This window comes from Cimex lectularius, unplaced genomic scaffold, assembly GCF_000648675.2.
Source record: "Cimex lectularius strain Harlan isolate CLEC.00 unplaced genomic scaffold, Clec_2.1 scaffold201, whole genome shotgun sequence".
NCBI classification, from domain to species: domain Eukaryota; kingdom Metazoa; phylum Arthropoda; class Insecta; order Hemiptera; family Cimicidae; genus Cimex; species Cimex lectularius.
This window is the reverse complement of record NW_019392805.1, coordinates 581,888-607,437: the sequence shown is the minus strand read 5'-3', so window position 1 is coordinate 607,437 and position 25,550 is coordinate 581,888. Positions and strand designations below refer to the sequence as shown.

At 35.6% G+C, this 25,550-nt stretch overlaps 2 protein-coding genes across 5 annotated transcripts; one reads left to right on the top strand and one right to left on the bottom strand.

The window, feature by feature from the left end:
• Positions 1–11,513, bottom strand: LOC106671093 (Golgi phosphoprotein 3 homolog sauron). 2 transcript variants are annotated; one of them, XM_024228130.1, is made up of 5 exons: positions 10,955–11,513; positions 6,244–6,490; positions 3,213–3,388; positions 2,903–3,147; positions 1–489 (listed from the first exon to the last, which is right to left on the bottom strand). In XM_024228130.1, exons 1-5 carry the CDS (start codon positions 11,141–11,143, stop codon positions 486–488), a joined length of 861 nt encoding a protein of 286 aa, XP_024083898.1. In that variant the 5' UTR covers positions 11,144–11,513; the 3' UTR covers positions 1–485. The 2 variants fall into 2 exon arrangements, with proteins under 2 accessions (XP_024083898.1, XP_014257399.1); XM_014401913.2 differs by lacking the exon at positions 1–489 and having other exon boundaries at positions 2,899–3,147.
• A 3,608-nt stretch (positions 11,514–15,121) lies between these two features.
• LOC106671111 lies at positions 15,122–22,056 on the top strand. Of its 3 annotated transcripts, XR_001341169.2 has the most exons (9): positions 15,122–15,947; positions 17,381–17,470; positions 19,309–19,529; positions 19,591–19,675; positions 19,752–19,913; positions 21,294–21,383; positions 21,460–21,575; positions 21,638–21,701; positions 21,940–22,055. XR_001341169.2 is itself a non-coding variant. In XM_014401940.2 (8 exons), the coding sequence occupies exons 1-8, from the start codon at positions 15,231–15,233 to the stop codon at positions 21,980–21,982; spliced, it is 1,524 nt and encodes a 507-aa protein (XP_014257426.1). In that variant the 5' UTR covers positions 15,122–15,230; the 3' UTR covers positions 21,983–22,056. The 3 variants fall into 3 exon arrangements, 2 of the variants coding, with proteins under 2 accessions (XP_014257426.1, XP_014257427.1); XM_014401940.2 differs by lacking the exon at positions 21,638–21,701 and having other exon boundaries at positions 21,940–22,056; XM_014401941.2 differs by lacking the exons at positions 15,122–15,947; positions 21,638–21,701 and adding an exon at positions 16,459–16,655 and having other exon boundaries at positions 21,940–22,056.
• Positions 22,057–25,550: the final 3,494 nt, after the last annotated feature.

Sequence of the window (25,550 nt, the reverse complement as noted above, 5' to 3'; positions counted from 1 at the left end):
ATGTACTGTACAAACAGAAATTTCCTTCCATGAGATCACACATGTTGATTGTGATGCACATCATTTTCCAAATTTGTCAGAGAAATTCAATTTACTAATACACAATAAATTGCACTTCTTAACGTATAATAAAGGTAAAATTTAATAAAATAATAAACGGCCAATAAAAGAAAGAAAAAGGAAAAAACAGTCATCCAACTGCTGATGCAAACGGACTGCAATTAACATTTAACTTCTGAAAGCAAAGTATAATTTAAAAACATTATTATAAATTATTCAGTTTATTTTTTCTTCTCATTGTAAGATGATAACAAAATTTAGAATTTTTTTAAATACACTTTTATTATACATGACCGTATGATAAAATTCAAGTCTTTATTTGATTTTAGCTTTTCCGATAAATTAAAACAATTAAAATATTTGTTTTACTTTCATTGCGTGGTCTGCTCAACAAATAGATTTTTTCCCTCAATTTTCCATTTTAATTATCTGTAAAAAGATAAGTGAGTTATCATAAAAATTTAAAAAAAATATATATATATAGCAAGGAAATTAAAAGCAAATAAAGATTGATTGTACCCAAAACTTAATAAAAAGTGAGAATATAACTTTTTTTTAGTGCTTAAAGCAAAGCAAAAGTATACAAAGCATTTAATTTCCACTTATTTTCTTGCTAGTCTTTAAATCCTCTTACAAAGCATTTAATTTCCACTTATTTTCTTGCTAGTCTTTAAATCCTCTATCTTAACCTTAGATTTTTTTCTTTTTAAATTAAAAAGTATAACTTCTTTCATAAGATTTATTTTTAAGCAATATATATTAACAAGGGACAGAATTATTAACTAAATTTCCCCAAGCATAACCATGTATAAAAAAGAAAATAGAAAAAGTGCTTGCAATGTTAAAGCTAGATTACTTTTACACCCTATAAATGTCATACAAGCACTACAGCCTTTAGAATTTCAATATAAATATGAAATACAGTGAAATCCTACTATAATGGACAAGGGGATTATGTCTGTTATTGAGGGGTGGGACCCAAGTTTGATGATTTTGTCAAGCCACCATTTAATAAATGTATCATAATAAACATTTCGGCACAATACTACTTCCGAAGTAGGCATCTTTAGGCCCTTCACTTATTCACCTAATTCTATGGGGGCTGACAGCTGCTGTCTGGAAGTTTTAAAATATATCCTATCTATTTTTCCCCCAGGACTGTGCAAACATAAATATTAAGCGATGTGTCCACTAAGAAGGGTTTCACTGTAGTCAAAATTTATTTATTAACAATTACAAAATAAGTATTACAATAGAAGGGAAAAAAGGATGGTCTTTTTTAGTGTGGTTACTTATTTACATTTTTACACTAATATACGTATCACAATATACAGTATTTACAGCATTTCAAATCGAAACAGAAAATTTCAAATGGACGTTGTAATGAAAAACCTGATTTTGAAAACAGAAATAAACAATTTCAAAAAATGCAAGGAATAGTAATAATTTCAAAACTTATTGAATCTGGTTTGTCACTGATCATTTTGGTCTGCCTATACTCGTCGTGTTGGTCTGTCATTCGGCATTTCGCCATCTTCAGCGAGCCAACATTGCCAATTCACAGAAAACTGCAGGTGGTAACACTGGGCCTAATCTCAAGGGATTTCCCACTAAGCTTTAAGAAATTTTTTGCAGTTGGTGTCATTCTGAGGTAACTTTCAGCCGGAAAGGGTTATTTTAATTTAGAAACTTTATTTAAGAAAATTTTATCTACTAGACAAAAATAAGAACTAATATGAAATGCAATGGTGGTGAAGAGTTTGAAGACTGAAGATCGAAAATGGAGATTTTAGATTGATGTAAAACAATTCAGTGTTGCCAACAGGACAAAAACACTGCAGGAGGCCACACAGCGCCCGATTCAAATTCACAGAATTTCCCACTAATCTTAAACAAAATCGTTAAAATAGGTGTCAGGCAAAAAAGGTTGAAACTGTCTTGACACTTGAAGATAAATCTAAAATTTCCATCTTTGAATACTGAAGATGGCGATCGACAGATCCAGCGAAGATAGGCCAACCAGGATGGTCGGTAACGACCACAGACCACAAGAAAGCCTGTTAACACTCTTCAAAAATTGTGCCCAATATTGGATCACAGTATTTGTTATATATTTCACAGAATATTTTAAACATTTTTTTATATACATTCAAATGTAAAATATAATTTGAAAATTGCTCAATAACTTCCTGTTCTACTACAACATTTAATAGGGGGTTTGTTTTACAATATATAAAAACTAATAGGATCTTCTATGCAATCGACCAGCCTTTCTAACAGTCACTTAGGATTAGGATCAAAAACATTTCTGACCACAACCCTAATGCTAAGTATATAGTAACTAATATATAAAAACCACTTGCAAACAGGAAGGGTCAATTTTTTCCCTCATTGATCCCAAAAGAGTTTAACCCAAAAAAACTTTTAGTCTAACATTAACTTCCCATTGCAAAAAGAAAAAATGATTTATTAATGTTAAAAGATTTAATTAGATTTATTGGCGCCAAGTGAAATGTCATTAATTTTCATTATTTATGCCCTTTTTTAAATTTCTTAAATAAATCCATGTTAAACACAGATTTTTTACAAAATAAATAAAAAATTATAATTGTTTTGTTTAAAATACATAAATATTAGAAGGAAGTTAGAAAAGAAAAAGTGCTAAAATAACAATTGAAATGTTTAAAAAGAAAAGAAATCATGTTTGCCTTANATATTAATATAAAGGCATGTATTAATATAAATACATGTAGTTTAAATAAAAATATGAATGTCCGGTTAAAACAACCAAAATTATATACAAAATATATATATCCTTGCAAGCATGTATATGCATCCTTACTTTGTAAATGCTGCAAATACAGCCCAATGGACGTCCGTTGGACAACCTTTCGCTCCTTCTGCTTCAAGATCGAGGTCAACCAATTCCCTGATTCTTCTTAAAACCATCTCATATTCGTCGTCGTTGAGCGGTGCGAAAGCATTTTCCAATACGTCTGAAGCGTGGGCTAAGACCAAGAGGGAAAGAAGCCTCTTGTCCATTCTTTGAGGGTCGTTGACCCATTTGGATAGAAGACCTTCTTGGACCTAAAAGGCAACACAAACGATATTATATGATGTAAATGTTCCAAATAAAATAAACTTCAGTTTACCTTTTTAATCAAGCGGGACTTTGCTACGTTATCTGTGAGAGGATGAGTGGTCATGTCAAACAGTAGGAAATGTTGTTTTTCCGTTGTTAGCACTCCTTTCTCGACGAGATTTTTAGCCAGTCGCTCTCTCACGTTTTTCAATTGATATCGTAACTTTAGCGGGTTCCATGTTTCGCCTAAAACACGACATAAAAGACTGCCATATAAGGGAAAGTCCATAAAAGCCCAATAAGGGCCGATAAAGTTCAAATACACTTTTAGCCTATTCAATTGTTTAGTTAAGCATATACTGCACTATTTTACAATCAGCGTACATGCAAGATTTCATGCTAAAAACTGTGACTCATTCCAGATGCAATAAAAAAGTGTCCAGTATTATGAAACATGGATGTTTTTGGGCTGTAAATGCACATTTTTTTGTGTGACCATTTTAGTGAGCATAGTTGGTTAGGGTCAATCCCTGGATATGCAGGATTAAATGGGATTGAAGATCTCTTTTGTGGTACCTCGTACTAATCACCAAAAGGAAGTTGGAAAGTGAGAAAACAATGGAATTCACTTACTGGACATAAACCACTCAAAAAAAAAAAAACCTCTTGGTGAGATTTGGAATAGAAAGAGAGACTACAGAATTCAAGGGAAGCAGTAAGACTCCATTTCTTAACAGGACTTTTATGCTGAATCAGCACTTAAGAAATACTAAAACAGAGTGGCATAAGAGACCCGCCGCCTATAACAGACTTTAGTGTCCTATTCTTATCCACAGAAGGACATGCATTGGTGGGTATAGCCTAACTGTAGCAAAAAAAAGACCTAATTATCAAATTCCTTGCCATTCACTGGTAAACTGTAAGTACAAACAGAGGATGCAACACAACAGCTTTCAAAAGGCACAGCAAAGAAACCAATTCCCTTGAATTTACATCTACATCTAGGACTAGAGACAGGTCAGGTTAAGTGTTAATATAGGTTAAGAAGGTTAGAGATAGATTAAGTTAGGGGACAGACAGATTAGGTCAAGTTAGAAAGGATTTAGGTTTTGGCCCCCTTCATTGGATATTTTGCATATTTTGCAATCGAACCACTTGATAAGACCGACAGCAAGCAACCAATCACCAGCAAGGCTACCCACACAGGTGAAGAGTTTGGGGTCAGGTTAGATTAAGGTTTGGGACAGATAAGGTAGAGACGGATTAGCTCAAGTTAGACAGAGTTCCTGGGTTGAATATTTTGTAATCAAAATTCATAAGATTGATGGCGAGCACCCAATCACCAACAAGGCTACAGGAAAGGAAGGTTATATTAAGGTATGGAACAATTTAGTTTGGATGTGAGTTAAGATTATATTAATGTTAGGGACAAATTAAATTAATGGCAGAATAGGTTGTTAGGTAGAGGTTACGATTAAGTTGATCTTAGGGTCCGATTAAGTTAGGGAAGGGAGGTTTAGGTTGGGGATGAATTAAGTTAACTATGGGCTTGCTTTCTGGTTACATTAGATTAAGGTTTGGGACAGGATAGGTTACATAGAGGTTAGGATTAAGTTGATCTTAGGGTCAGATTAAGTTAGGGAAGGGAGGTTTAGGTTGGGGATGAATTAAGTTAGCTATGGGCTTGCTTTCTGGTTACATTAGATTAAGGTTTGGGACAGGATAGGTTAGGATTAAGTTGATCTTAGGGTCACATTAAGTTAGGGAAGGGAGGTTTAGGTTGGGGATGAATTAAGTTAACTATGGGCTTGCTTTCTGGTTAGATTAGATTAAGGTTTGGGACAGGATAGGTTAGATAAGGTTAGGATAAATTAAGGTTTGGGACAGCTTACATTTTAGCAAGGTTACATATCTAGGATTCAATGTTTTTCCGTGAATAATATGCAAATTATGTATTAGCCATGCTCTTAAAGGATTTATGGAGTGTATTGTGAATAACAGATAAGCATCTGTAACTGATGTATTGTGTGTTAAGTTGAATATAATTTACCAAATTTACTAAGCACCATGTATGAAAATTGTTTCAATGTTATGCATGTATTTGATACGGAGTGTCTAAGAGGAGTGGCTGTAGAAACTCTCTCTGTTCCCGAGGAGATAAAAGAGAAAATATAATTTCAAATGTGCAGCACAAGGTGTTGAGCAACAGAGGTAGACTATCGTAAACAACTCAAAAAATAAATTTGGTAATTTACTGAAATTTGAGATTCCAGATTCCTATTAACTTTTAAACCTGTTTGCTTAAGTTTAATAAGGATAAGTTTATTAGTTCAATTAAATTAATGTATGTAATACATTAATAGGGGGGGGGGTTGTCGCAAGAGTTTAGGATTTGACACAGTGCCGATCACTGAACGGTGATCCCAGGTCCTGGGTTCAAATCCAGCTTACAATTGGGCTTTTTTCAAAAACACCGACCCAAGGGTTGATATGACCTCTGGCTGTTGCAAACCCTCATTAAAAAAATATATTAAAAACAATTAGTTGAGGTGGGGTTTTATTTAAGATTATAACTTTAAAGAACCCTGGCACATAAATAAAAATTTTCACAACAAAATTTCATACTTTTTTGTTTAAAGGATAATCTATATCAATGATAAAATCACACAATTATTTAATTGTTGAATAAAATTTTTATTTTTTTAAGAAAAAAGAATAATACGAACCTGAATAGAAACTTTTCTTCTCTTGTTCAACTTACGAGATTCATATTATTTCAATCCAAAGCTCCTTGTTTAATTGAATTTTGTATAAGACATTAAATCAACATCATCATAGATTAATTACAATAAAACATTAGAAAAAAGTCTATTGATTCTCATAAACTTCTTTTTATAAATACAAATTCAAGAAAAATCTTCGCTATAAAAGTTTAAAAAATCAACAACTCCACCATTTAGTGACACACCCAGTTTTATTAACTAAAAGCATCAATAACAATGATAAATTGTTAATAAACACATGCATAAATAAATAAGCGGATTAATACTGAACAGGCGGAAGAAATCCAGCGACATACAATTTTGATGGGTTTTACCAACCACTAAGATATTCGATCCAACTTTGAACAGTTTCCGGCGGATCAGTGTCCTTCATGTGTTTCAACGCTTCGTCAAGCAAAACATCACCAGTGGGAGAATCATTTTTTACAATGACTTTTCTACTAAGCAATGATTTTCTCCTCATTCCGGCTTTCTCCAATTCTATCCTTCCTCTCAAACCGAGTTCGATGATAATGCATCCTCTCAAACCGCTGGATATGCAGTCATTCCAGAAAGACGTATAACCCTGGAAAATAAAATTACTAGCATTATTTATTAAGTAATTTGGAGTGTTGTATAGTTATATAATAACAGGTACAATATTACATTCTGAATGGTATTTATTTATTTATTTTTATCGATGTCAGCCTTTTCATCCTACATTTCAAAAATTTTTTCAGAAGAAAAAATTCAATCGACTCAGGGTAAAATAAAGACACAGACGATGATTCATCTGTTGTCTTTTTTTTACAGCACCTTATTTGTACATAACTATTAGAATACAAAAAGCTAATATTGACTGAAAATGTGACGATTTTGATTTTACTCTATTTGTTGGAACAGATTTGGGCCACATCCGCAAATTTGAAAATTGTATTATAAGTTATAACATTATTATTATTATAAAAAATTGCCGATTTTTTGTGTTTGTAAAACATATTTAATTAAAAGAAAACAACTATTTTACAAAAGGTTAACATATATGAACATCTATTTACAACAATGACACCTATGGTTTCGATTACAATGAAATTTATAAATGAATTGAATTAATTGAAATTGAAATAATTTGGCACCAGTTTGAACATGACCAGTGCATTGGGTGAAGTACAATTCAGTCATTTCCAACATTGACCGACTTTCTTTTTTTTTTTCATCAACCTAACCATCCCTAATCAGATGTGCATTATTTTCAATAGGGGGTGCATAATTTTCCCAATACACTGATGGACAGATTTAACGCACCACTCAATTTATTAAGTTTAAAATTAAAACCATTATCTTTCGGCATTAGTTAGAGGCAATTAGGAGCTATCATAGTCAAAATAAACAAAAAATAATGCTTTTTTACTTCCTTTATTTACTTTTGTATTGATTAATCCCATTTGCACAAAAAGTAGAACTATGCCCTAAGTTCGCTTTCAGTTAAACTTTCTCCTTCAACAATTTCACTTGATATTGTACCTATTCTTAAACCTTTTTCAATGGCTTCAGTCAGGCATTTGAGTGAGTATGGCAGTGTCAGGGACATAACATTATTAGAGGAAGGATATAAGCTAGAAGTCACCAGAGGATTGAGTGTAAACCACTATACAATAAGATGGGTTCTTCGGCGCTTCAAAGGAACAGGGTTTACACTCACAGTCAGGAGAGGGGCAACCTAGGTTCACAGATGAGAAAACGATAGATTCATCTGTCATCAGGCCCTATGAAATTGCAGCATAACAGGAAATGGGATAAGAAATTTGGGAAAACAAGTCCGAAAGGTTTCGATTTCTTCCAAGACAATAAGAAGAAGGTTCAATGAAAATAGCCTTAGGGCCAGGCACTCGGCTCATGGGCCTCTTCTCTTACCACGGCTCAGAAAATGTCCAGGCTTCAATTCGCACGGGAACACGTGAATTGGACATTGGAAGATTAGAGACGATGCGGTTTGCTGTTCTGTTCTCACGTACGGATGTCAAGTTGGGGGTTTTCAACCTTATGATCAGTTGGGAAAATCGTTAAGGTACTTCATCAAGCAGTATCAGCCTTGCCTTATTGAATTCCAAATTATATGCTATGTATAGAAAGCCGTGTTGATCCCTTATTTCTCCACACGTTAAAGCTCTATTTTAAATAACTATACAATACCCTAAAACTCCCTGGTCACCATTACCCGAAAATTACAGCCCAGGAGACAATAAACAAAAATATTTTTTGATATGGGCACTGGTGTTCCTTGTCTGAGGGATACCATCCTTCTTTCCGATTCTCTTGGGACAATACTTCTGAATGGATGGCAGAATTCCAATGTATTCTTTCCAATATAAGGTCTAGTGATAGCATGAGGTTTTTGGGCCGAATACTGGCAAGGTTTCTTTTGAACAAGAAGTTTAAACGAAATCTTGTTTTGTTCTGGTTTACGAATGAGAAACATGGAAGAATACTAAAACTGAGGGATCTCCAATGGGTCTTCAAACTCCGAGGTGAATTTCTGTTCCTTAACTCCACCCCCTTGATAGGCTGCCAGAGGGGTACAGAAATGTGCTCCCTGTGAAATACAAGGGAAAAGGAAACCATCGTACACTTTTTGGCTAAATGTACCATTCTGTCCAAGACACATGCTTCATATCTGTAGTGTGAAGTAGTGTTGTGTGTTGCTAGGTATTGCTGTCCTCTCGAAAGAAAGCCTAGTCAAACTTTTAAATGAGCCAAGCCTGCAGTTAATAAAATCGTCAAGTTTGCTGGGAATTGATACAAGAGTTCAATTTTTGATTTACAAGAAAAAATTTTTACTTAATTAATGGTTTATAAATCTACCTTGTCCTGTGTTCACTAGATTATTTTGTTTTCTTTTTCTTTGTGATTATACTATAAAACACAGAGAGTATTTTTATATTTTATTGGCTATTTAATTATCTTTTATCAATATTGTATCTGTAATCTCGACTCCAAGCAGACGGATATTCCATTGCTATAAACACTTTATGTTTTTTAAAGGGGTATGTTTTGTTATTTATATTAATTGTCAAATCAAGTATTATTAATAAGAATAGTAAACATGAAGATTACTCATTTTGTAAACAAATGTCTTTTCTCAATTTTAATCCAGTTGTATTCTCTTTAACCATGGAAAGACATCATGAACCATATAATTGTGAGAATGAGTCATCGAGGTCACCGGCAGGTGGATATCGCAGAGGCAGTTAACTTTTCTAAGCTTTGGCCATATTCCGAGAGACTGGAAGTGCCAACAGGAGGACTGGTAACGGATCTGAGTGCATTACAACGCAAAGGGAGGACAGAAATATTGTCATTGCTGCAGGATGGAACCCTTTCCATAGTGCTCGCCAGATCTTAAACAAAGTACAAGATTTTTGACAAGGCCTTTAACAACACAAACGATTACAAAATTGGCTTCACATCGTAGCCCCTTTGAAACGACCTGCAGCAACAGCTCGCCACCAGCAACTCAAGAATATGGTTCAGCAAGCACATAAAAGAGAACAATTGGAATGCTGTTATGTTTACTAATGAGTTACGTTTCTGCCTGTATAGGGATAGCAGGTGCCGAAGAGTCTCCGAGAACAGGGGATGCAGACAATGCCCCAGTTCATGCTCCCTTCAGTGCAGTTTGGAGGAGGTGGTGTAATGTCTGGGCTGGGATTGGCTCTAGAGGACGAAGTGGACTCCATATTGCTGAAGGCAACCTCACTGCAGTCCTTTATGTACAGGAAATTATTGAAGAATACATCTCTCCAACCGGGGATCTCACTGGCAGGGATTTTCGATTTATGGATGACAATGACAGACCTCATAGATGTAGAGGTTCATCAATGTTTAGAAAACCTGGGAATTTCCCATCTGCCCCTTTCCCTATCGTCTCCAGACCTCAATCCCATTAAGCACATGTGGGATGCGTTGCAGAGAAGGCATTTCGATCACCACCAACAGCCAGTTGACTCGGAACGACTGAGTGAAGCCTTGCAACATCTATGGAGTGAAATTCCTCATTAAATTAATTAAAATCCCCACCCCTTCAAAATCCAATGTGTATAAACATAAAACAGCAATATCTCACTGGCACTCTCAACACGACACGCAAGAATGGCACAATTACGCAGAAAACACTTTGAGCGATAAGTAGAAATACTTTGAATATAAAAAATATTTTTTTGCATTGTATCAATTCACTTTTTTCCACATCCTACATGTATGTGTTAAATTTAAACGTTTGTAAATCCCAGGCCCTGAAGATGATCTCACTAAAGATCAAAACATTGGCACGATAAAGAAAATGTTTTTCTGCGACTTACATCACACCAGACCACATCTCACGATTTCCACATAATCATCGACTAACGGTCACTTATCACCACACATTTATTAAAAGTATGGCTAACAGATGTTTTGGCTAACAGAGAACTTTATACACGGTATTAATTGTTTAAAAAATTATCGTGTCCAATAAACAAAATTAATGAAAACCTTTTGTTATTTTTCAAAATCCCTCAATTAAATATTTCTTCAGTTAAAAACATAATAATTTCTTGTAAATTTTACTGCGAATTATAATAAATATGCTAGGGGAAGTAAATAGTACAAAATTAGCAATATCCCGGTTCATTTTTGAGCAGTTTAGAACAGGTCGAATTGGTGGGATGACAGGTGCCACCTGCAAACAGGAGAGAGGGAGAAGCTAGGAACGTAGACAAGCTAAAGAAGAAACGTTCGAAACGAGTTAATTGTATTACATTATAAGCAAAAAATTCCGAGGGGCGAATAGAGAATTTAGTAGATTTTTCATGAAAAAAGTGAGCAAGAATTTCCTGAAGAGAGAGTACGTAAGTTTCGGGTGAAAGGTACGGGTCATTAAGGTTAAATCCTTCTGATGACCCAGGTAATTTATAGGATGAATCGTTATCGGGTAGATTTTTGTTGATCTTTTTTTGGTCAAAAATCGTCCGGTGAGGAAGTGCCATTTTGGCCGAGATAGTCCACCACTTACCTCCTTATCTTTCAACCCGAGGAGGAGGACTTCCTCCATGAGGGTGAGCCTCGTCTCTTTCGAGTCACCGTCTTCGCTGTCTTCCTCCCGGTCCTTCGCCTTCTCGTCCGCATTCTGGCTCTCCTTCTGGACACCGGATACGTCACGATTCACATTTCGTCTCTGGACCAGGCCGTCACTGCGATTCATCGTTCGGGACGATAAACGAAAATAAAAATAAACCAAATTCAGTCGGATTTTTTCTCTTTCGTCTCAGATCCGGATTTGAGTTCTTATGTTTCCCTCAAGTACGACACTGTCTTTTTCCTTCTTCAGAAGGCTGGCAGGGCCGACATGACAGGAGCCGCGACCCCGACGTTTCGTCCGGCTTCCCTTCGCGTTTCACTCCGTCGAAGGCCCGTTGGCGAGACCCAGCTTTTGTCCGAGAACCCTTCGAGACGAAGACCCTGGCGGGCAGTCCAGTTGGCAGACGGCTGACGAATCCGGGGGCTACACAACGACCGAGCCACTCTTTCGGCCTGATGATGTTGTTTGACACCCTGCCGACTCTGCCAGTCCAGTGCCGACTTCATCACCTGTCCACGACCTCGAGGGGATTTTCTCACATTTTGTATCATTTTTTTACTATTTCGACCTGGAACAGGCTGATATTCACACCATCGCGAATTTCGTACATTTTCCTTCCCACCAATAACAACTAACTCAAAGAAATGCTTTTTAAAAAAAGCTAATTTCACAATTGCAAATCTAAATACAAATAAAACCCAAATCGACTTTTTTTACATTCGGAAACAGGATTTGAAGATTTCATACAAAATCAATCAAATTTGACAAACAATCGAATTATACCATTTTCAAAGGTTGGCGCTTTTTTTCGAAAATGTGGGCCACCATTTCTGTCATCGGGTGTAGTATTTAACTAACTGTAACTTACTAGTAATTCCCTAATTTCGTGGTCCGCTTGACCAATTAATACTTTACAATTAATTAAGGTTTTTTAGTTGAGATGAAAAAAAGTTAGCCGCTGCTCTACCAGCTGAAAAGGGTATAAGGTGGGGTTGGGATGGGGAGTTGATGTCCGAGTGGATCGAGGTCACGATAGCTCAGGGGGAGAGCAGCGGCGTATCAAGCCGAAGGTCGTGGGTTCGAATCCCTCTCGTGCCATTAACTTTTTTTCATCTCAACTAAAAAACCTTAATTACTGGTAATTAATGATCCATCTGACTGATCTCAATCAAAATTGACAAACAATCGAATTAAACCATTTGCAAAGATTGGCGCGCTTTTGCGAAAATGAGGGCGGTCTTTACTGTCATCGTGTGTAGTACAAGAATCCCTTGACATTCACTGGTGTTTGGTTCCAGAAAATTGCCGGGTATGTTAAATCCGCGAATGTTGTTTCTGTTTTCCTATGCCATAAGGAGGGTTACGTTCCGTGAAGCCAAAAATTGAGATTCAATTCAAAATTTAAAAATTCTTCACAAAAAGTCCTTTCAAGATCACGGAGGGCATAAGGAAGTGAGGGATGTTCTCTCCCTCTGAGGTTATCCCATAAATGTACGATGGGGCGCAAGTCTGGAGAACGGATTGGCCAGGCTAAGACCCTGATGTCATGCTGTGGAAGGTACGTTTGCGCTCTGCGAGCGACATGTGAATGGGATTATCTTGTATTAGAATAGGATTGTCACTGATTTCATCGAGGATAGTCAACACATGATGTTCCAAAATTTCATCCACATAGCGAGTGACCCTCCACAAATAACAACCAACTCTGTGCGACTCTACAATGAAATTCCCGCCCATCTTGGAAGATACTGGTGTTTTACCATGGGTTCTGAATATTCAGTTCCAGGACCAAATACTCCTGCCCCTGTACCTTCATGTGTTCTAGATCTGTCTGTGTACCAGTATACGGTGCCATTCTTAAGGAGGAGTTGTTCTCTCTTTCAAATTCCTTTTTGGTACCTAAGTTTATTTGGAAATTTTGGTTCAACTCAAACATTCTCTTCATGTCATCTCTTGGGGCCATGAGTATCGGATTGTCTTTTGTTACTGTTGCTATCTCTCCATTTAAGTTTTATTCCTATTGGATGTTTCTGTTTGGTAATACTAATAATAGTTTTTTTTGCTGTCCTCGTTATCATGTGGTGGAGGGAGTGTAGTCCCAGTATCTTCTCCAAACCAGCTATCAGACATGTTCTCATTGCTCCCGTTACACTGATGCATACAGTCTCTCTATTTTTGTAAGTGCTATTGGACATGTATACACCACTTCTTGTGATTAGGCCCAGGTCTCACCAAAAAATTTTTTTTTTTTTAATTGTAATTTGTTTTTAATATTTTTATTTTGCCTTTCTATTTGCTCAAATCATCTTTGTGAATATATCATTTTACAGCATTTTTTATGTAGATTGCAATAAAAAATATAGTAAAAGTTAGCAATGTTTATCAATAACTTAGAAATTTCTAAAAACCAAATATTTTTCAAGTAAACTAGGTCATAATTTTTTTTCATGAAATTAATGTAAAATTTTGTTTTAGCACCTCTAGAGACCCTAAATATGAGGCAATAGTCTTCATGTTGTTCAGTTTATGGAGGGTTTCATTGCCTGCCCATCTTGGGTGAAATATTATTAACCTCAGAAAAGTCTTCTGGCAGACCTGCAGCTTGTTTAGGTTTGTTCGACAAGTGGAACTCCAGGCAGGACAAGCATAGAAGAGCATGGCTGTTGATATATAGGAGCTGTTTGTTGCATCTGCTCATCGTGGAGGTCTGAGAAAGTGGTGTGGACAGCAGCCTCATTGCAGTTTTGTCAGTTAGTGCCACAGTCAGCTCTGTCATCCATGTGTTTGGTGAAAGTCAGAACCCCAGTCCATGGTTATTAAGCCAAGATATTTAATACTCTGCGACCAAGGGATAATATTTCCAGTTGCTATAACATGCTCAGTCACCTCAGGGCCTCAACCTTCTCCTGTTTTAGATGAAGTGAATTTAACTTTCCAACTATTGCAGAAATGGGCAATTCTGTCAATGTCAGAGCTCTACCTCTTGATTATAGTTGTTGGCCTCCATGAACAATGCCAAGTTGTCAGCATAGAGGGCCGACTTGCACTTCTTGGGTAGGGTTAAGGCAAAGGGGGGGTTCCTATTTATAATTGTCAGTACTTGACAGTTAAGGTTACTCTGAGAAAAATTCTCATGCTTAAAAGGGTGAAAAGTGATTAAACTCTCTTTGGTTTGTTAAGTTGGCACGGAACGATGCACACACCTCAAGCGATTTAGCAAGACTGACTCACAATCGGAAGACAGCCACAAATGACAGGAACTGACAAACTTATAGGGGAGGCCACATCAACACAGCATGGGCATATACAACGATGATCCCATCTGCAGATTATGCAATGAGAAGGAAGAAACAGGCACTCATATTATCTTCAAATGCGAAGCAACAGCTCTATGGAGATTTAACCTAAAATACAAAAAAAACTTAGGGAATAAAATTGTAGCAGCGACAGTCAATGACTTGATACTTCTAAAGAGAAGGATTGAGTCTATTGCACTGAACTAAAGAACTAGGAAGGTACAATAAGCCAGAAAGCTGCAGTGCCTAAGGAGCACAAACCACCCCGCTTCATAGTATCCTTATTACAATACCTTACCATACCATGGGGAAGGCCAAGACCTGGGAAGGGTTGTAGCGCCCTAAAATAGATTTTTCTATCGATAAGAGACGATGTTGGAATGTCTAGGAGGGCTTCTTTTCTTCCTCCTATGAAGTATGATTAAATTGAGTGTTGGATGATTTTCACTACCTAGGGTTGTGCTCTTACACACAACTTTTATTTATTTATTTTTTTATTGTGTCATTTGTTAGACTTGTTTAGTTATAGATGGTTTTTATAAAAACAATTTTGACATTTTAATTCCACATTAATTAGTGCACCTTTCAAAGGAAGAAGATTGACTGTAGTATAATTAAAATGAGTCTTGTCTAATTGTTTATATTTATTGAAACTGCCATATAGACTAGAAACAGGCAATAAATGCTGGAGAATATACAAAAAGTATCGAAATAGTGATTAAAGTTCACTTACATCACATTGAAACATATGTTTATAATAGTTTAACAAATTCAATCAATTTTGTAGTCATAGAAATGTTTAAAAAAATAGCAAATTCTAAATTTCTGTAATTTGTTTTGGCTAATTTAAAAAAAAAAAAAATACAAAACATAACATACAAAAACATAACAAACAAAAGGATACCAAACAGATCATGGCTTGTTCAATACCGATGTATACTCCTTGTATGAAATGCATGTACTCCTCTTCTGCATGTGCTTGTCCGATGAAACAGGACATGTTGAATAAATCGGAAATGTCCATACATTCTCAGCTGCCCATAGGAGGGGACCTGCCAACAAAGGAAAACAGCCAGCTGAGCGTGGCATCGGGGTTGAGTGGTATGAGTGAATTATCCAGTATGAGCGAATTATCCAGTATGAGCGAACTATCCGGGATAAGTGAGATTTCTGTGATGAGTGACACCTCCGGAATACCACAACCAAATGTGCCAATCAAATCGGGTGCCAACAAGGTTAACAGGCTCAGTAACTCTTCTGTAGTAAGCCACATCTCTGTAGCGAGTGTACATTCGCATAAAAGCATAGTATCCACACCATCTTTGAACAGTACGACTTCAACACGCACGACGACGACAACGCCTTCGGTAGTTTCCCAGGCTCGATCAGCCTCCGAAGTCTTCCCCCATTATTCTCCATATTCCACATTTTCAACATCCACAGCATCGACAGGAACTGTGACAACCAATTCGTCACATATGAACGCAGAAATGACACCTTCGCATTATGCCAAGTGTTTATCTCGCGTTGCTAAAACCTTTAAACGTGAAAGAAAAACAGATGCAGTTTTACATACGTATTGCAATGGCGTTTTAGTCAAAGGATGGGATAAGAAGGCCAGGAATTTCGAGGTGGGTAAGATGTTTTTATATTCTGTCGTATTAAGACTAAAAACAAAATTTTAATTCACCCTACTTAAAAAAAAAAAAAAAATTCACCTTTCACATTATTACTAATCAATTATTGAATAATGAAGTACACACAAAGTTAAATCTTACAAAAATTTTAACCGTTAAGCTGCGGTTTAAGTGCAGACTACAGAGAGGTTATGTGTTTGCATATATTTTTAAAGTGTATGATTTGCCCGCGTTAATAATAAGAATTCTCAAACCCGAAGTAATGAATCATTTGGTAATTTGACTAAATTGTGTTTGTGCCTTTAATAAACTGGCTGTAGTTTTTAGTAAATAGCATTTCAACATCGGCTTTTTGCTACATTGCAACATGTTCAGGCATGTTGTCTTTGTTCTGTATTTCTTCGAAAATTTTGTTTAATAAAACATTTTTGTTGATACTTGTTTTAAAATTAGTAACAATCTGATTTCTTGTGTTAATTCTCGTTTCCTTGGATACTACAAAACCCATCTTCAGTTTTAATATTTTGTGTATGAGTTAGTTTTGATTTAGTTTTAATAATGGGAGAAGTTAAAAGAAATATGAAAAAAATATTAGATCCAGAATGCATTTATATGTTTGTTCGGTCGCCTCATGCCATATTAAATCAATATTCGTCACGGACATTGCTTAATCAGTGGGAAGAACAGCACCGATGTCGCGAGGTATCGTACTTGTTTTTTTTTATTTAGCTAAATCTTTATTTTTACACTACAGTCCAGAAAACCCATTTAACAATAGTATAAGGTATAGATGAGGATACTAGGAAGCAGGGGGGGGGGAGATTCCGGCTTATTTTACTTTTCCTAGTTGCATAGTTCAGTTCAATTGGCTTGATCCTCCTTTTGTCTACAATTATTTGGAGTTTATGTTTATGTCTGACACATTTAAAGTTTGTCCATTTCTTTTTGTATATAGTGTTTGATTTTGTTTTCCTGATTAAAGGTACTTGGTCTCTAGCTGGCCTTTCAGATCGTTACCCTTCTCGAGTTCTATCAATAGTCTACCATTATTCTAGTTAACATGTTGTGTATCACTCCTTTGAGTAGTACCACTTTTTTTGCTGTAGAAATGTGTTTGCCAGTTTTGGCAAGGATTCTTTAACCATTACTCTATTATTTCTGGCACCTCTTGAGTTTGTCCATTTCTTTTTGAGCTTTATGTGTATCCATTCTGAGAGAATCATACGTTTGATATTATTCTATTAATTAATACTTAGCCTGTAGCTGGCCTAGATCCTTCTTTTCCTGGAGTCCCGGCCATAGTAATATAACTCAAAACACAAAAACATTTAACGTATACATACAAGTGTTTGTCCCTTTTTTCTCACTCTCAAATTAGGTCAAATTAAAATGTCTAAAGTAATAATGAACAATATTTTTCATTTCAGTGGGATATCTTCTGCTATTGTCGGACTCGCGCTGGTGGTGGCTTGCTAATGGAACAGACCCATCTTAGAGCTGCTTATTTGTTAAAAGAAGTATGCTTTTAATTAATTTATTAGTTAAAATTTAAAGGCTAAGATAAAACGTATAACTATTTTATGTAACGGTCTGGTTATTTGATGTTTTTCTAATCAAGAGCCCTTTCACAACCAATTCCCCTGCTTAATTTAACAACCATAACCTGCATTTTATCAGTGGTCTTCCACTGTTGCCTTAATACTTTACTTCTGGCTTCTTAAAAAACTAGAACCCATAAAATAAAACAGTAATGAAAATCATTGAGGCAAGGAAGTCTACTCTGTACATTCAGATTTGTACAGCATCCAAAATTATAGCAACACTCATTCAGATAAGGTCATTACCTCCTAGTAATACCTTTAGCTGGATTGAACTTGCTAAAAAAATTAGTAATGGTTAGGTAAGGTTATGTGCCAAGGAGATCAAAATGCTGTGTATTACCAAGAAATGAATAGCCATATACTTGGAAAGCCAGGCAGCATTAAAGGCAACTAATTTAATTGGAAGTAAAGTCCAGAGTAATTTTGGATTGCATCAAGACCAAGCCGGACATTAAGGACAACAATATTGATATTGTTTGACTACCTGGGCATACAGGGCAGAGTGACAAAGAAGAGACGTTTGACTATGATACTTATCAGCCCTGGACCCTTCATACCAAACTGCAAAAAATAGCAAATGATGGCGGTTGGGTATGTAGATTCATTTCTGTAAATTATGGTTCTACTCACAGATTTGTTGTTTTCAAGGATCCGGATTTCCAGCATTAAATGCTCATCATCAGGTCGAAGGAGTTACGAACACGTCTCTCGATATGAATTATAAAAATGAACCCATCGATCCCTCGCCAATGTGACATTCCAATGAGAGGTCTTTAATTTTTAATGCCACTCAATGTTGAACGTGCAAAAAATGTGAATTACGACACAACCACATATTATCCTAATAAATACTGTAAGAAAATAATTTTGAATTAGTCATTAATTTGATCAAATATATAATATTTAATAGTATATAAACATATTCACTCTAACAATTCATATCAAGAGACATGTTTGTAACATCTTCAACCTGCTGATGACTTTAATGATTGAAATCTGGATTCTTGAACACAACAAATCTGTGAGTAGAACCATCATTTACAAAAAGTAAATTGCCAAAAATCTCCAGCAGTTCAATGGAAGGATTCAAAAAGTTTATCAAAAGACCTTTTTCAGAAACTAACAGTGAAATTAATAAGTCCAGGATGTGTTAGGACTCAAATAATAATAGAACACATGACTCAACAGGCATGTAGACTCATCATCATCCTTAGCACTACTGGGTTGCTACCTCTGGGGTTTTGTAATCGAGATGTTTATGGCGTCAAGGTGATTAGCCATCGGTGACTGAGTCCAGTGGCATCTGGACGTGGTCCCCTGGCTCTTCTTCTACTTTCTTAGACGTCCTAAGATCTCAGGTTGTAGCCAGGGATCCCTCCTCCTTTATCCGGGCTTGGGACCTGCTACTGATTCTCAAGGCCTACCAGCATGTGAAGTTTATAGACTCAGACCAGCAGATATAGCCAGGACGAAGAAGAAACATAGGAACATGTCCTCTGTTGGTGTGAAGGCTGCAGGCTGAGATTCCTACTCATGGAAGAGGTAAAGCCAAGGACTGAAGAATACACACAGGAGCCTTAATGAAACTTTTGACTCCTTTTAACCCTAAACTTTAAATAGGGTTAGTGTTAGGGTTAGGTTACCCATGATTCAATGTTTGCAATTTTAATTTTTAAAGCAACAAACAATTTATTAGTGTAATGTAAGTAACTTTTATAGTCAAAACACACTTCTACATTTCATGTGTTGTTTAGATATATTTAGAAAAAGCAGATAGTCTTGTCAAGTACCTCCAACGGATACAAATAAAAGCTCCTCATGTTCCAATACCGTCTCACGAAAGCAATGGAGTCTACTTGTCAGCCACTCTCTCCGATTTTGACGAGACTGTATTAAGATGCAGTGGAAGGTCGTGTCAATTATCTTGGTCATCACACTATCTCCCGTGCTATAAAAATGTGTACTTTCTAAAAAAGTAATACCTTTTGCATTGTGATTATCATCAACAACCATTTCATAAACTTTTTTCGTTAAAGAATGAATCAAGGTACAGTTGAGAATGAACCAGTCAATTATGGAGAAGAGTTTTACATTTCTACAATACCAGATGATGATCATGAGGTAAATTATCATATTTGCCTATTATATTTTTCCCCCATTGGAATAAATAATACCTGTGTTTTTTGTTTGTTGGAAGCAATTGTATTTGGAAGCCAATTATAAAGTCATCGGTGTCATGAATAATGCATCAGGGCACTCTTCAATTGACTTTACCCCACATGCTTCTGGTTCATGTCTCTGGAAGGCAATAGCAGCAAAGCCAGAAGAAAGAGAAGTGAAACATGGGAAACCAATCCATGTAAATATACACAATTATAAATACTGTAATAATAGCTTAAACTAAACTTAAAAATAAATTGTTTTGTATTAATTCTTATAAAATATATACGTTGGTACCTTTACTTCCACCTCAAACAGGTAACTATGCAGTTTATTATAACACCACTAAAGGTTAATAGCTGACATATGCAGACTCCGTAGGCATATAGACTTGGAGAACAGACATTTCTGTTTAAATAACCACCGAATAAAATGGATCTTGGTACGGTCTGGATGAAGAAACAAATTCAGTTGTTACTGCCGAGCTTATATTAAATATGCACATATGAATTCCATGGGCCAGGCCATATATTTTCTGTATGCTTCTACAACCTATTTGTACAAACTACAGCATTATAACATAATCCCAAATAGCACAATCTGATGCTACAGCCTATAAATAGTAACATTATTTTTCTCGATATCATTGTGAATATTCTCTCCAGAATGGGACTAATTTATTAAGGCCATATTTTCCCTGTCGCATCCCCTTTAATAATAGTAATAGTTATTTAATAAAAAAAAAAGTATTTACCATTCTTATTCTTTTAAGGTCATCATCAGGGCAAAACAATCTTAAATATGTCTACACATTGACATAATAAAGTTGTTAATAGATGGTTTCAAATTCCATTCAACACCGACTCAATCCAGGAGGACAGCCAAGGATTTTTGGGTTTATACCTACAGTACAGGTTACAGTCCTTGGCAATGTAGGGACTGAATCGATATTCAAAGATATTTGAAACCATCTACTAACCATTTATGCCAACATGTACACATATTTAAGATTGTTTTCCCTTGATGATGACCTTAAAATAGATCGACATCTTGGCGGTAACAATTCAATTTGTTTCTTCATCCAGATCATTTGAAAACAGATATTGCCAGGAAGAATAACAATATCTTCAGTTGGTGCAAAGAGAGAGAGAGAGAGAGAGAGAGAGAGAGAGAGAGAGGAAGTTCCTGGGAGAGGAAAAATATGAAGGATACACATGATAACACTTAACAATGCTTTATGATGTAATAAAAAGCTTTAAACTTAATTATGTACCCTAGGCAGTAATGAATATTGCAAAATAGACCAATATTGATCATTATGCTCTAGGTGGTAAAACGACTCCCCTTAATCTTATAGGTTAAGTGTAGCCTGAATTGACTTCATTTTGTATGCAATTTATTTTCTAAGATTATTTAACGTTTATTCTCTTTAATAATAACAATGAATAATGATAATAATAATAAATGAATTGGACTTGATTTGTAGGCTGCATTTAACTTTTAGTAGTTTATAGTAACTAGCATTGTAGCCAACCCGAGGCGGTTCTTTTGTATGTAAGTTTTATTAATTTGTATGCAGATTGATGACAGTGTTCACTTGGTAAATATTCGGCTTGGACAGAAACTAGCAGTTGAGCCTAATTTTGTATACCGGACGATGTTTGGCAGGGTAATGTGTTTTCTACATTCAATCACAATATAATGCCTGATTTATACATTTTTAATTTAATTTAATTTTTTTTTAGGAATATGAGGCGAGCGTGCATAACCATACTGCCCTTGGTGGTAGAAATCGTGCTGAAAATAGTATAACATTTACTTTAAATGTTTCACCAGTGCGCAAGTGGCCACCAGCATTCAGGTGAGTGAAATAATCGAAGGAATATAAATTAGAGTATGATTAACATACTGTGTTGTTAGTAGTAGCGGGAAATAAGGGAAAACATGGAAATCATTTGGATTACATTTCATACAATCAGCTAAACAGGTTAGAATTTCATCGTTACATACACTAAGATACAAAACTCAAGAAGTATGCTAGAAACAAATCACAAAACACCCCATGTGTATAACCCCACTCCTAAAAAACTACAAAAGTACCTAAATAACAAGCAATATTTATTATAAATGCAAGTTATCAAGGTCAATTTTAGTTGGAAATAATAAGCATACTATTTACTACTGTTTATTTTTTATTTTTTAATGTACTGAACAAATTTTTACAGCTTGGACCAAATGCACAGTAGTATCAATCCAGTAGAGCAGTAGTGGCACAATGATCTATAAAAGGCGTAACCAACATCAAATTATTTAAATAATAAAAACAAATTAAACTAGTTACATCCAAGGAAATGAGTAATTATTGTTATTTTTAAAAATTTTCTTTAAATAAGCTTCTTTTTGTCTGTAAGAGATGATATATTTCCTTATTAGCAAGTATGATGCAAATGTTTAAGTTACTGTTGCATTAAACTTGCCTAATACTCTCGCCTCTGCTGTGGAGTGTGGTAGTGGAAGACCTCATATGCAAATTAAATGAAAGCGGAATCTATACCCAAGGCTATGCAGATGACATTGTCATACTAGTTAGGGGAAAATTTGACTCAACATTAACAGTGCTCACCCAAAGAGCTCTAACATGGTGGAACAATGGTGTTCAAAACGGGGACTTAAAGCAAATTCCTCAAAACTACTTTAATTGCTTTCACCAAGAAAAGACACATAGAAATACATATTCTATAATGAAATGCTGCAGGTAAAAAATGAGGTTAAATACCTAGGAATCATCTTCGATAAGAAGTTAACCTGGAACCCTCACCTGCAGCATACTATAGCAAAAAGTAAAATGTCGCTAATGACCACTAGATGAACCCTAGGCAAATCTTGGGGATTCAAACTGGAAATGGCCTATTGGCTATACACAGCAGTAATAAGACCCAAAATAACCTATGGATCATTAAACTGGTGGACCAAAGCTCAACAAAAGGCAGGTACTCAAAAATTAGGCAGCATACAAAGACTATCAAACCTATGTATCACAGGGGCAATGAGAACAACCCATACAAGTGCACTAGAAACTCTGCTAAATCTACCTCCACTGGAAATATTTATACAAGGAGAGGCTAGAAAAAGCTCAAGAAAAACGCTCCAAAAACAATTAAATTGGATAGGAACTAAACAATTCGGGTATACAACTATAATTAACAAAATCAGGCACCTATTATTAGAAATGGGGACTGACTATATGATCCCAGAAACATTCTTTACAAAGTCCTCTAAAGTCTCAATGGACTATAAAGGAGAGGAAGAATGCAGGAGAGCATCAGATACAATGAATGATATGGTATATAGATGGCTCCAACACAAATGAAGGAACCGGATTGGGCATTTTCTGTACAAGCCCAAAATTTGAGCAATCAAACTCATTATGGAAGTACAGCCATTAAAGCATTAGCATGTAAAAGAATCACATCAAAATAAGTCAATGAATGCATCCAAAATCTCCAAAACCTGGGGAAACACAACAACCTGATGATATCTTGGGTGCCAGGGCACAGAGGAATTTTGGGTAACGAGAAAGCAGACAGACTGGCCAGAGGAGGATCTTCAAGACCATACATAGGCCTCGAACCTATACTTGGAATAACAAAAACAAATATAGAATCCTCCATCGCAGAATGGATCCAAACAAAACAAAAGGAGAAGTGGGTAAACTCTAGCGGTGTTAGACATAGTCAATTTATGATGAAACAACCCTCACCAAGACTGGCAAAATCACTGCTGCAACTGGAGAGGGCTAAACTCAGAGCAGTGATAGGACTACTAACCAGTCACTGGCATCTGAGAAAACATCTGCACATCATGGGCCTGATCCTATCTGCAGATTATGCAATGAGAAGGAAGAAACAGGCACTCATATTATCTTCAAATGCGAAGCAACAGCTTAATGGAGATTTAACCTAGCATGCAAAAAAAACTTAGGGAATGAAATTGTAGCAGCGACAGTCAATGACCTGATACTTCTAAGCAGAAGGATTGAGTCTAGTGCACTGAACTAAGGAACTAGGAAGGTACAATAAGCCAGAAGGCTGCAGTGCCTGGGGAGCACAAACCCCGCTTCCTAGTATCCTTATCACCCATACCATACCAAACTTACCTAAAATCTCTTAACCCACAAGTGGCAGGCAAATATTCACGCCATTGGTAAATATGTGAGTTCTTTGATTGTTAAATTTTTCTAGAAGGTAAAGTTTTTCAAATCTAGTGTATAAATTAACCCCTTTTTGCTCAATTTCAGTTCATAGCAATGTCAACTTTAGCAACTTTGTTAAAGGTTAGCAGGAAATCTCATGAGTTTAGGACAGGTGCAGTCTTTTTGCCTTTGTATTGGCAACACTGAATCTAAAATCTCCATCTTGAAATCTTCAATCTTCATCATAACTGCATTCAGTATTAATGGTTATATTTGTTAAAAGGTAAAAATCTCCAAATCTAGTTTATAAATTAACCCTTCCTTGCCCAATGGTGCCTCAGAGCAACATCAACTTTGGCAATTTTGTTAAAAATAGCAAGAATTCCTGTGAGTTTAGGGCAAGCACAGAGGTGTTCCTGCATTGTTTCTGCACATCTATTGGCAACACTGAATCTAAAACCTCTATTATGAAATCTTCAATCTTCATCACAACTGCATCCAATATTGATTGTTATATTTGTCTTAAAAATAAAATTTTGGTACTGCGGTTGCCGTGTGACGATAATACGTTCGAGAGGGGAGACCCTAAGGTTGAGGAAGGACAGGAAAGACGTTGTTGTTGTTGTTTGGATATTGGCTGAGCGTGTTCAAACGAATCTTCCTTCCTCTTATTCCTCTCAAAAGAATTTTTTTTGTAAGTAAATTTTAATTTTTATTGTTCTATTCTGGACACATACATCAAAGAGTTTATTTTTCGTTCAATTCAAATTTTTATTTTTTATCAATAAAGAGTGTACCATTTTGATTTTGATTATTATTACCATTTGGTCTCATCACAGCCGATTGGTCAGCATGATAGACTCTCTGCTCATATTCACCCCAAATCCCAGCATTGTTTCTGGCCTATATGCAAGCTCATAAGGCCATTAAAATAATAATAATAAGCTAAAAATTTTAAATAGAGCTTATTAACCTTGTTTTGCCCAATGTACAACACCAGCTTTAGCTATTTTGTTAAGTTAGCAAAAATCCTGTGAGTTTAGGGCAGATGTGTTTATGCCCGGGTGCAATACTGAATCTAAATTCTTCAATCTTCATCACCACAGTACCTATTGTTATATTTGTTTAGAAGGAAATTTTTTTTCAAATCCAGCTTATAAACCTTTCTTCTGCAATATTACTTAGCCCATTTCCCTATCATTTCAAATCCTTTGTACACTCCCGTTAAACAAGCTCTCATGCAGAACTACCACTTTCACTCATCATCCACGCCTTCTAACCAATTCCCTCTTTGATTCTTCCCCTTACAACTTCGCACCAAAGATTTTAACATTTTATTTTATATAATATGTGTATATTTTTGTAAATAGTCATCCTTGATTAGCTTTAAGTGTAATAATAAAGTTTATTTTTTTTGTTAATTATTAGAAATTGTTATGCAGGAGTACACAGTTAATTAAAAAATAAAAAACTACACATTACTTATCCATAACAAATATTTAATATTTGTAATTCAATTAAATTGACATTTTTTGTTTTTATATAAAAGTAAACCTATAACACAGAAAATCGCATTTTCCAAAATTGTCCACTTATTACATACATTACATTTTGTCATGAATGGTTTGTTCATCGTATATTAAA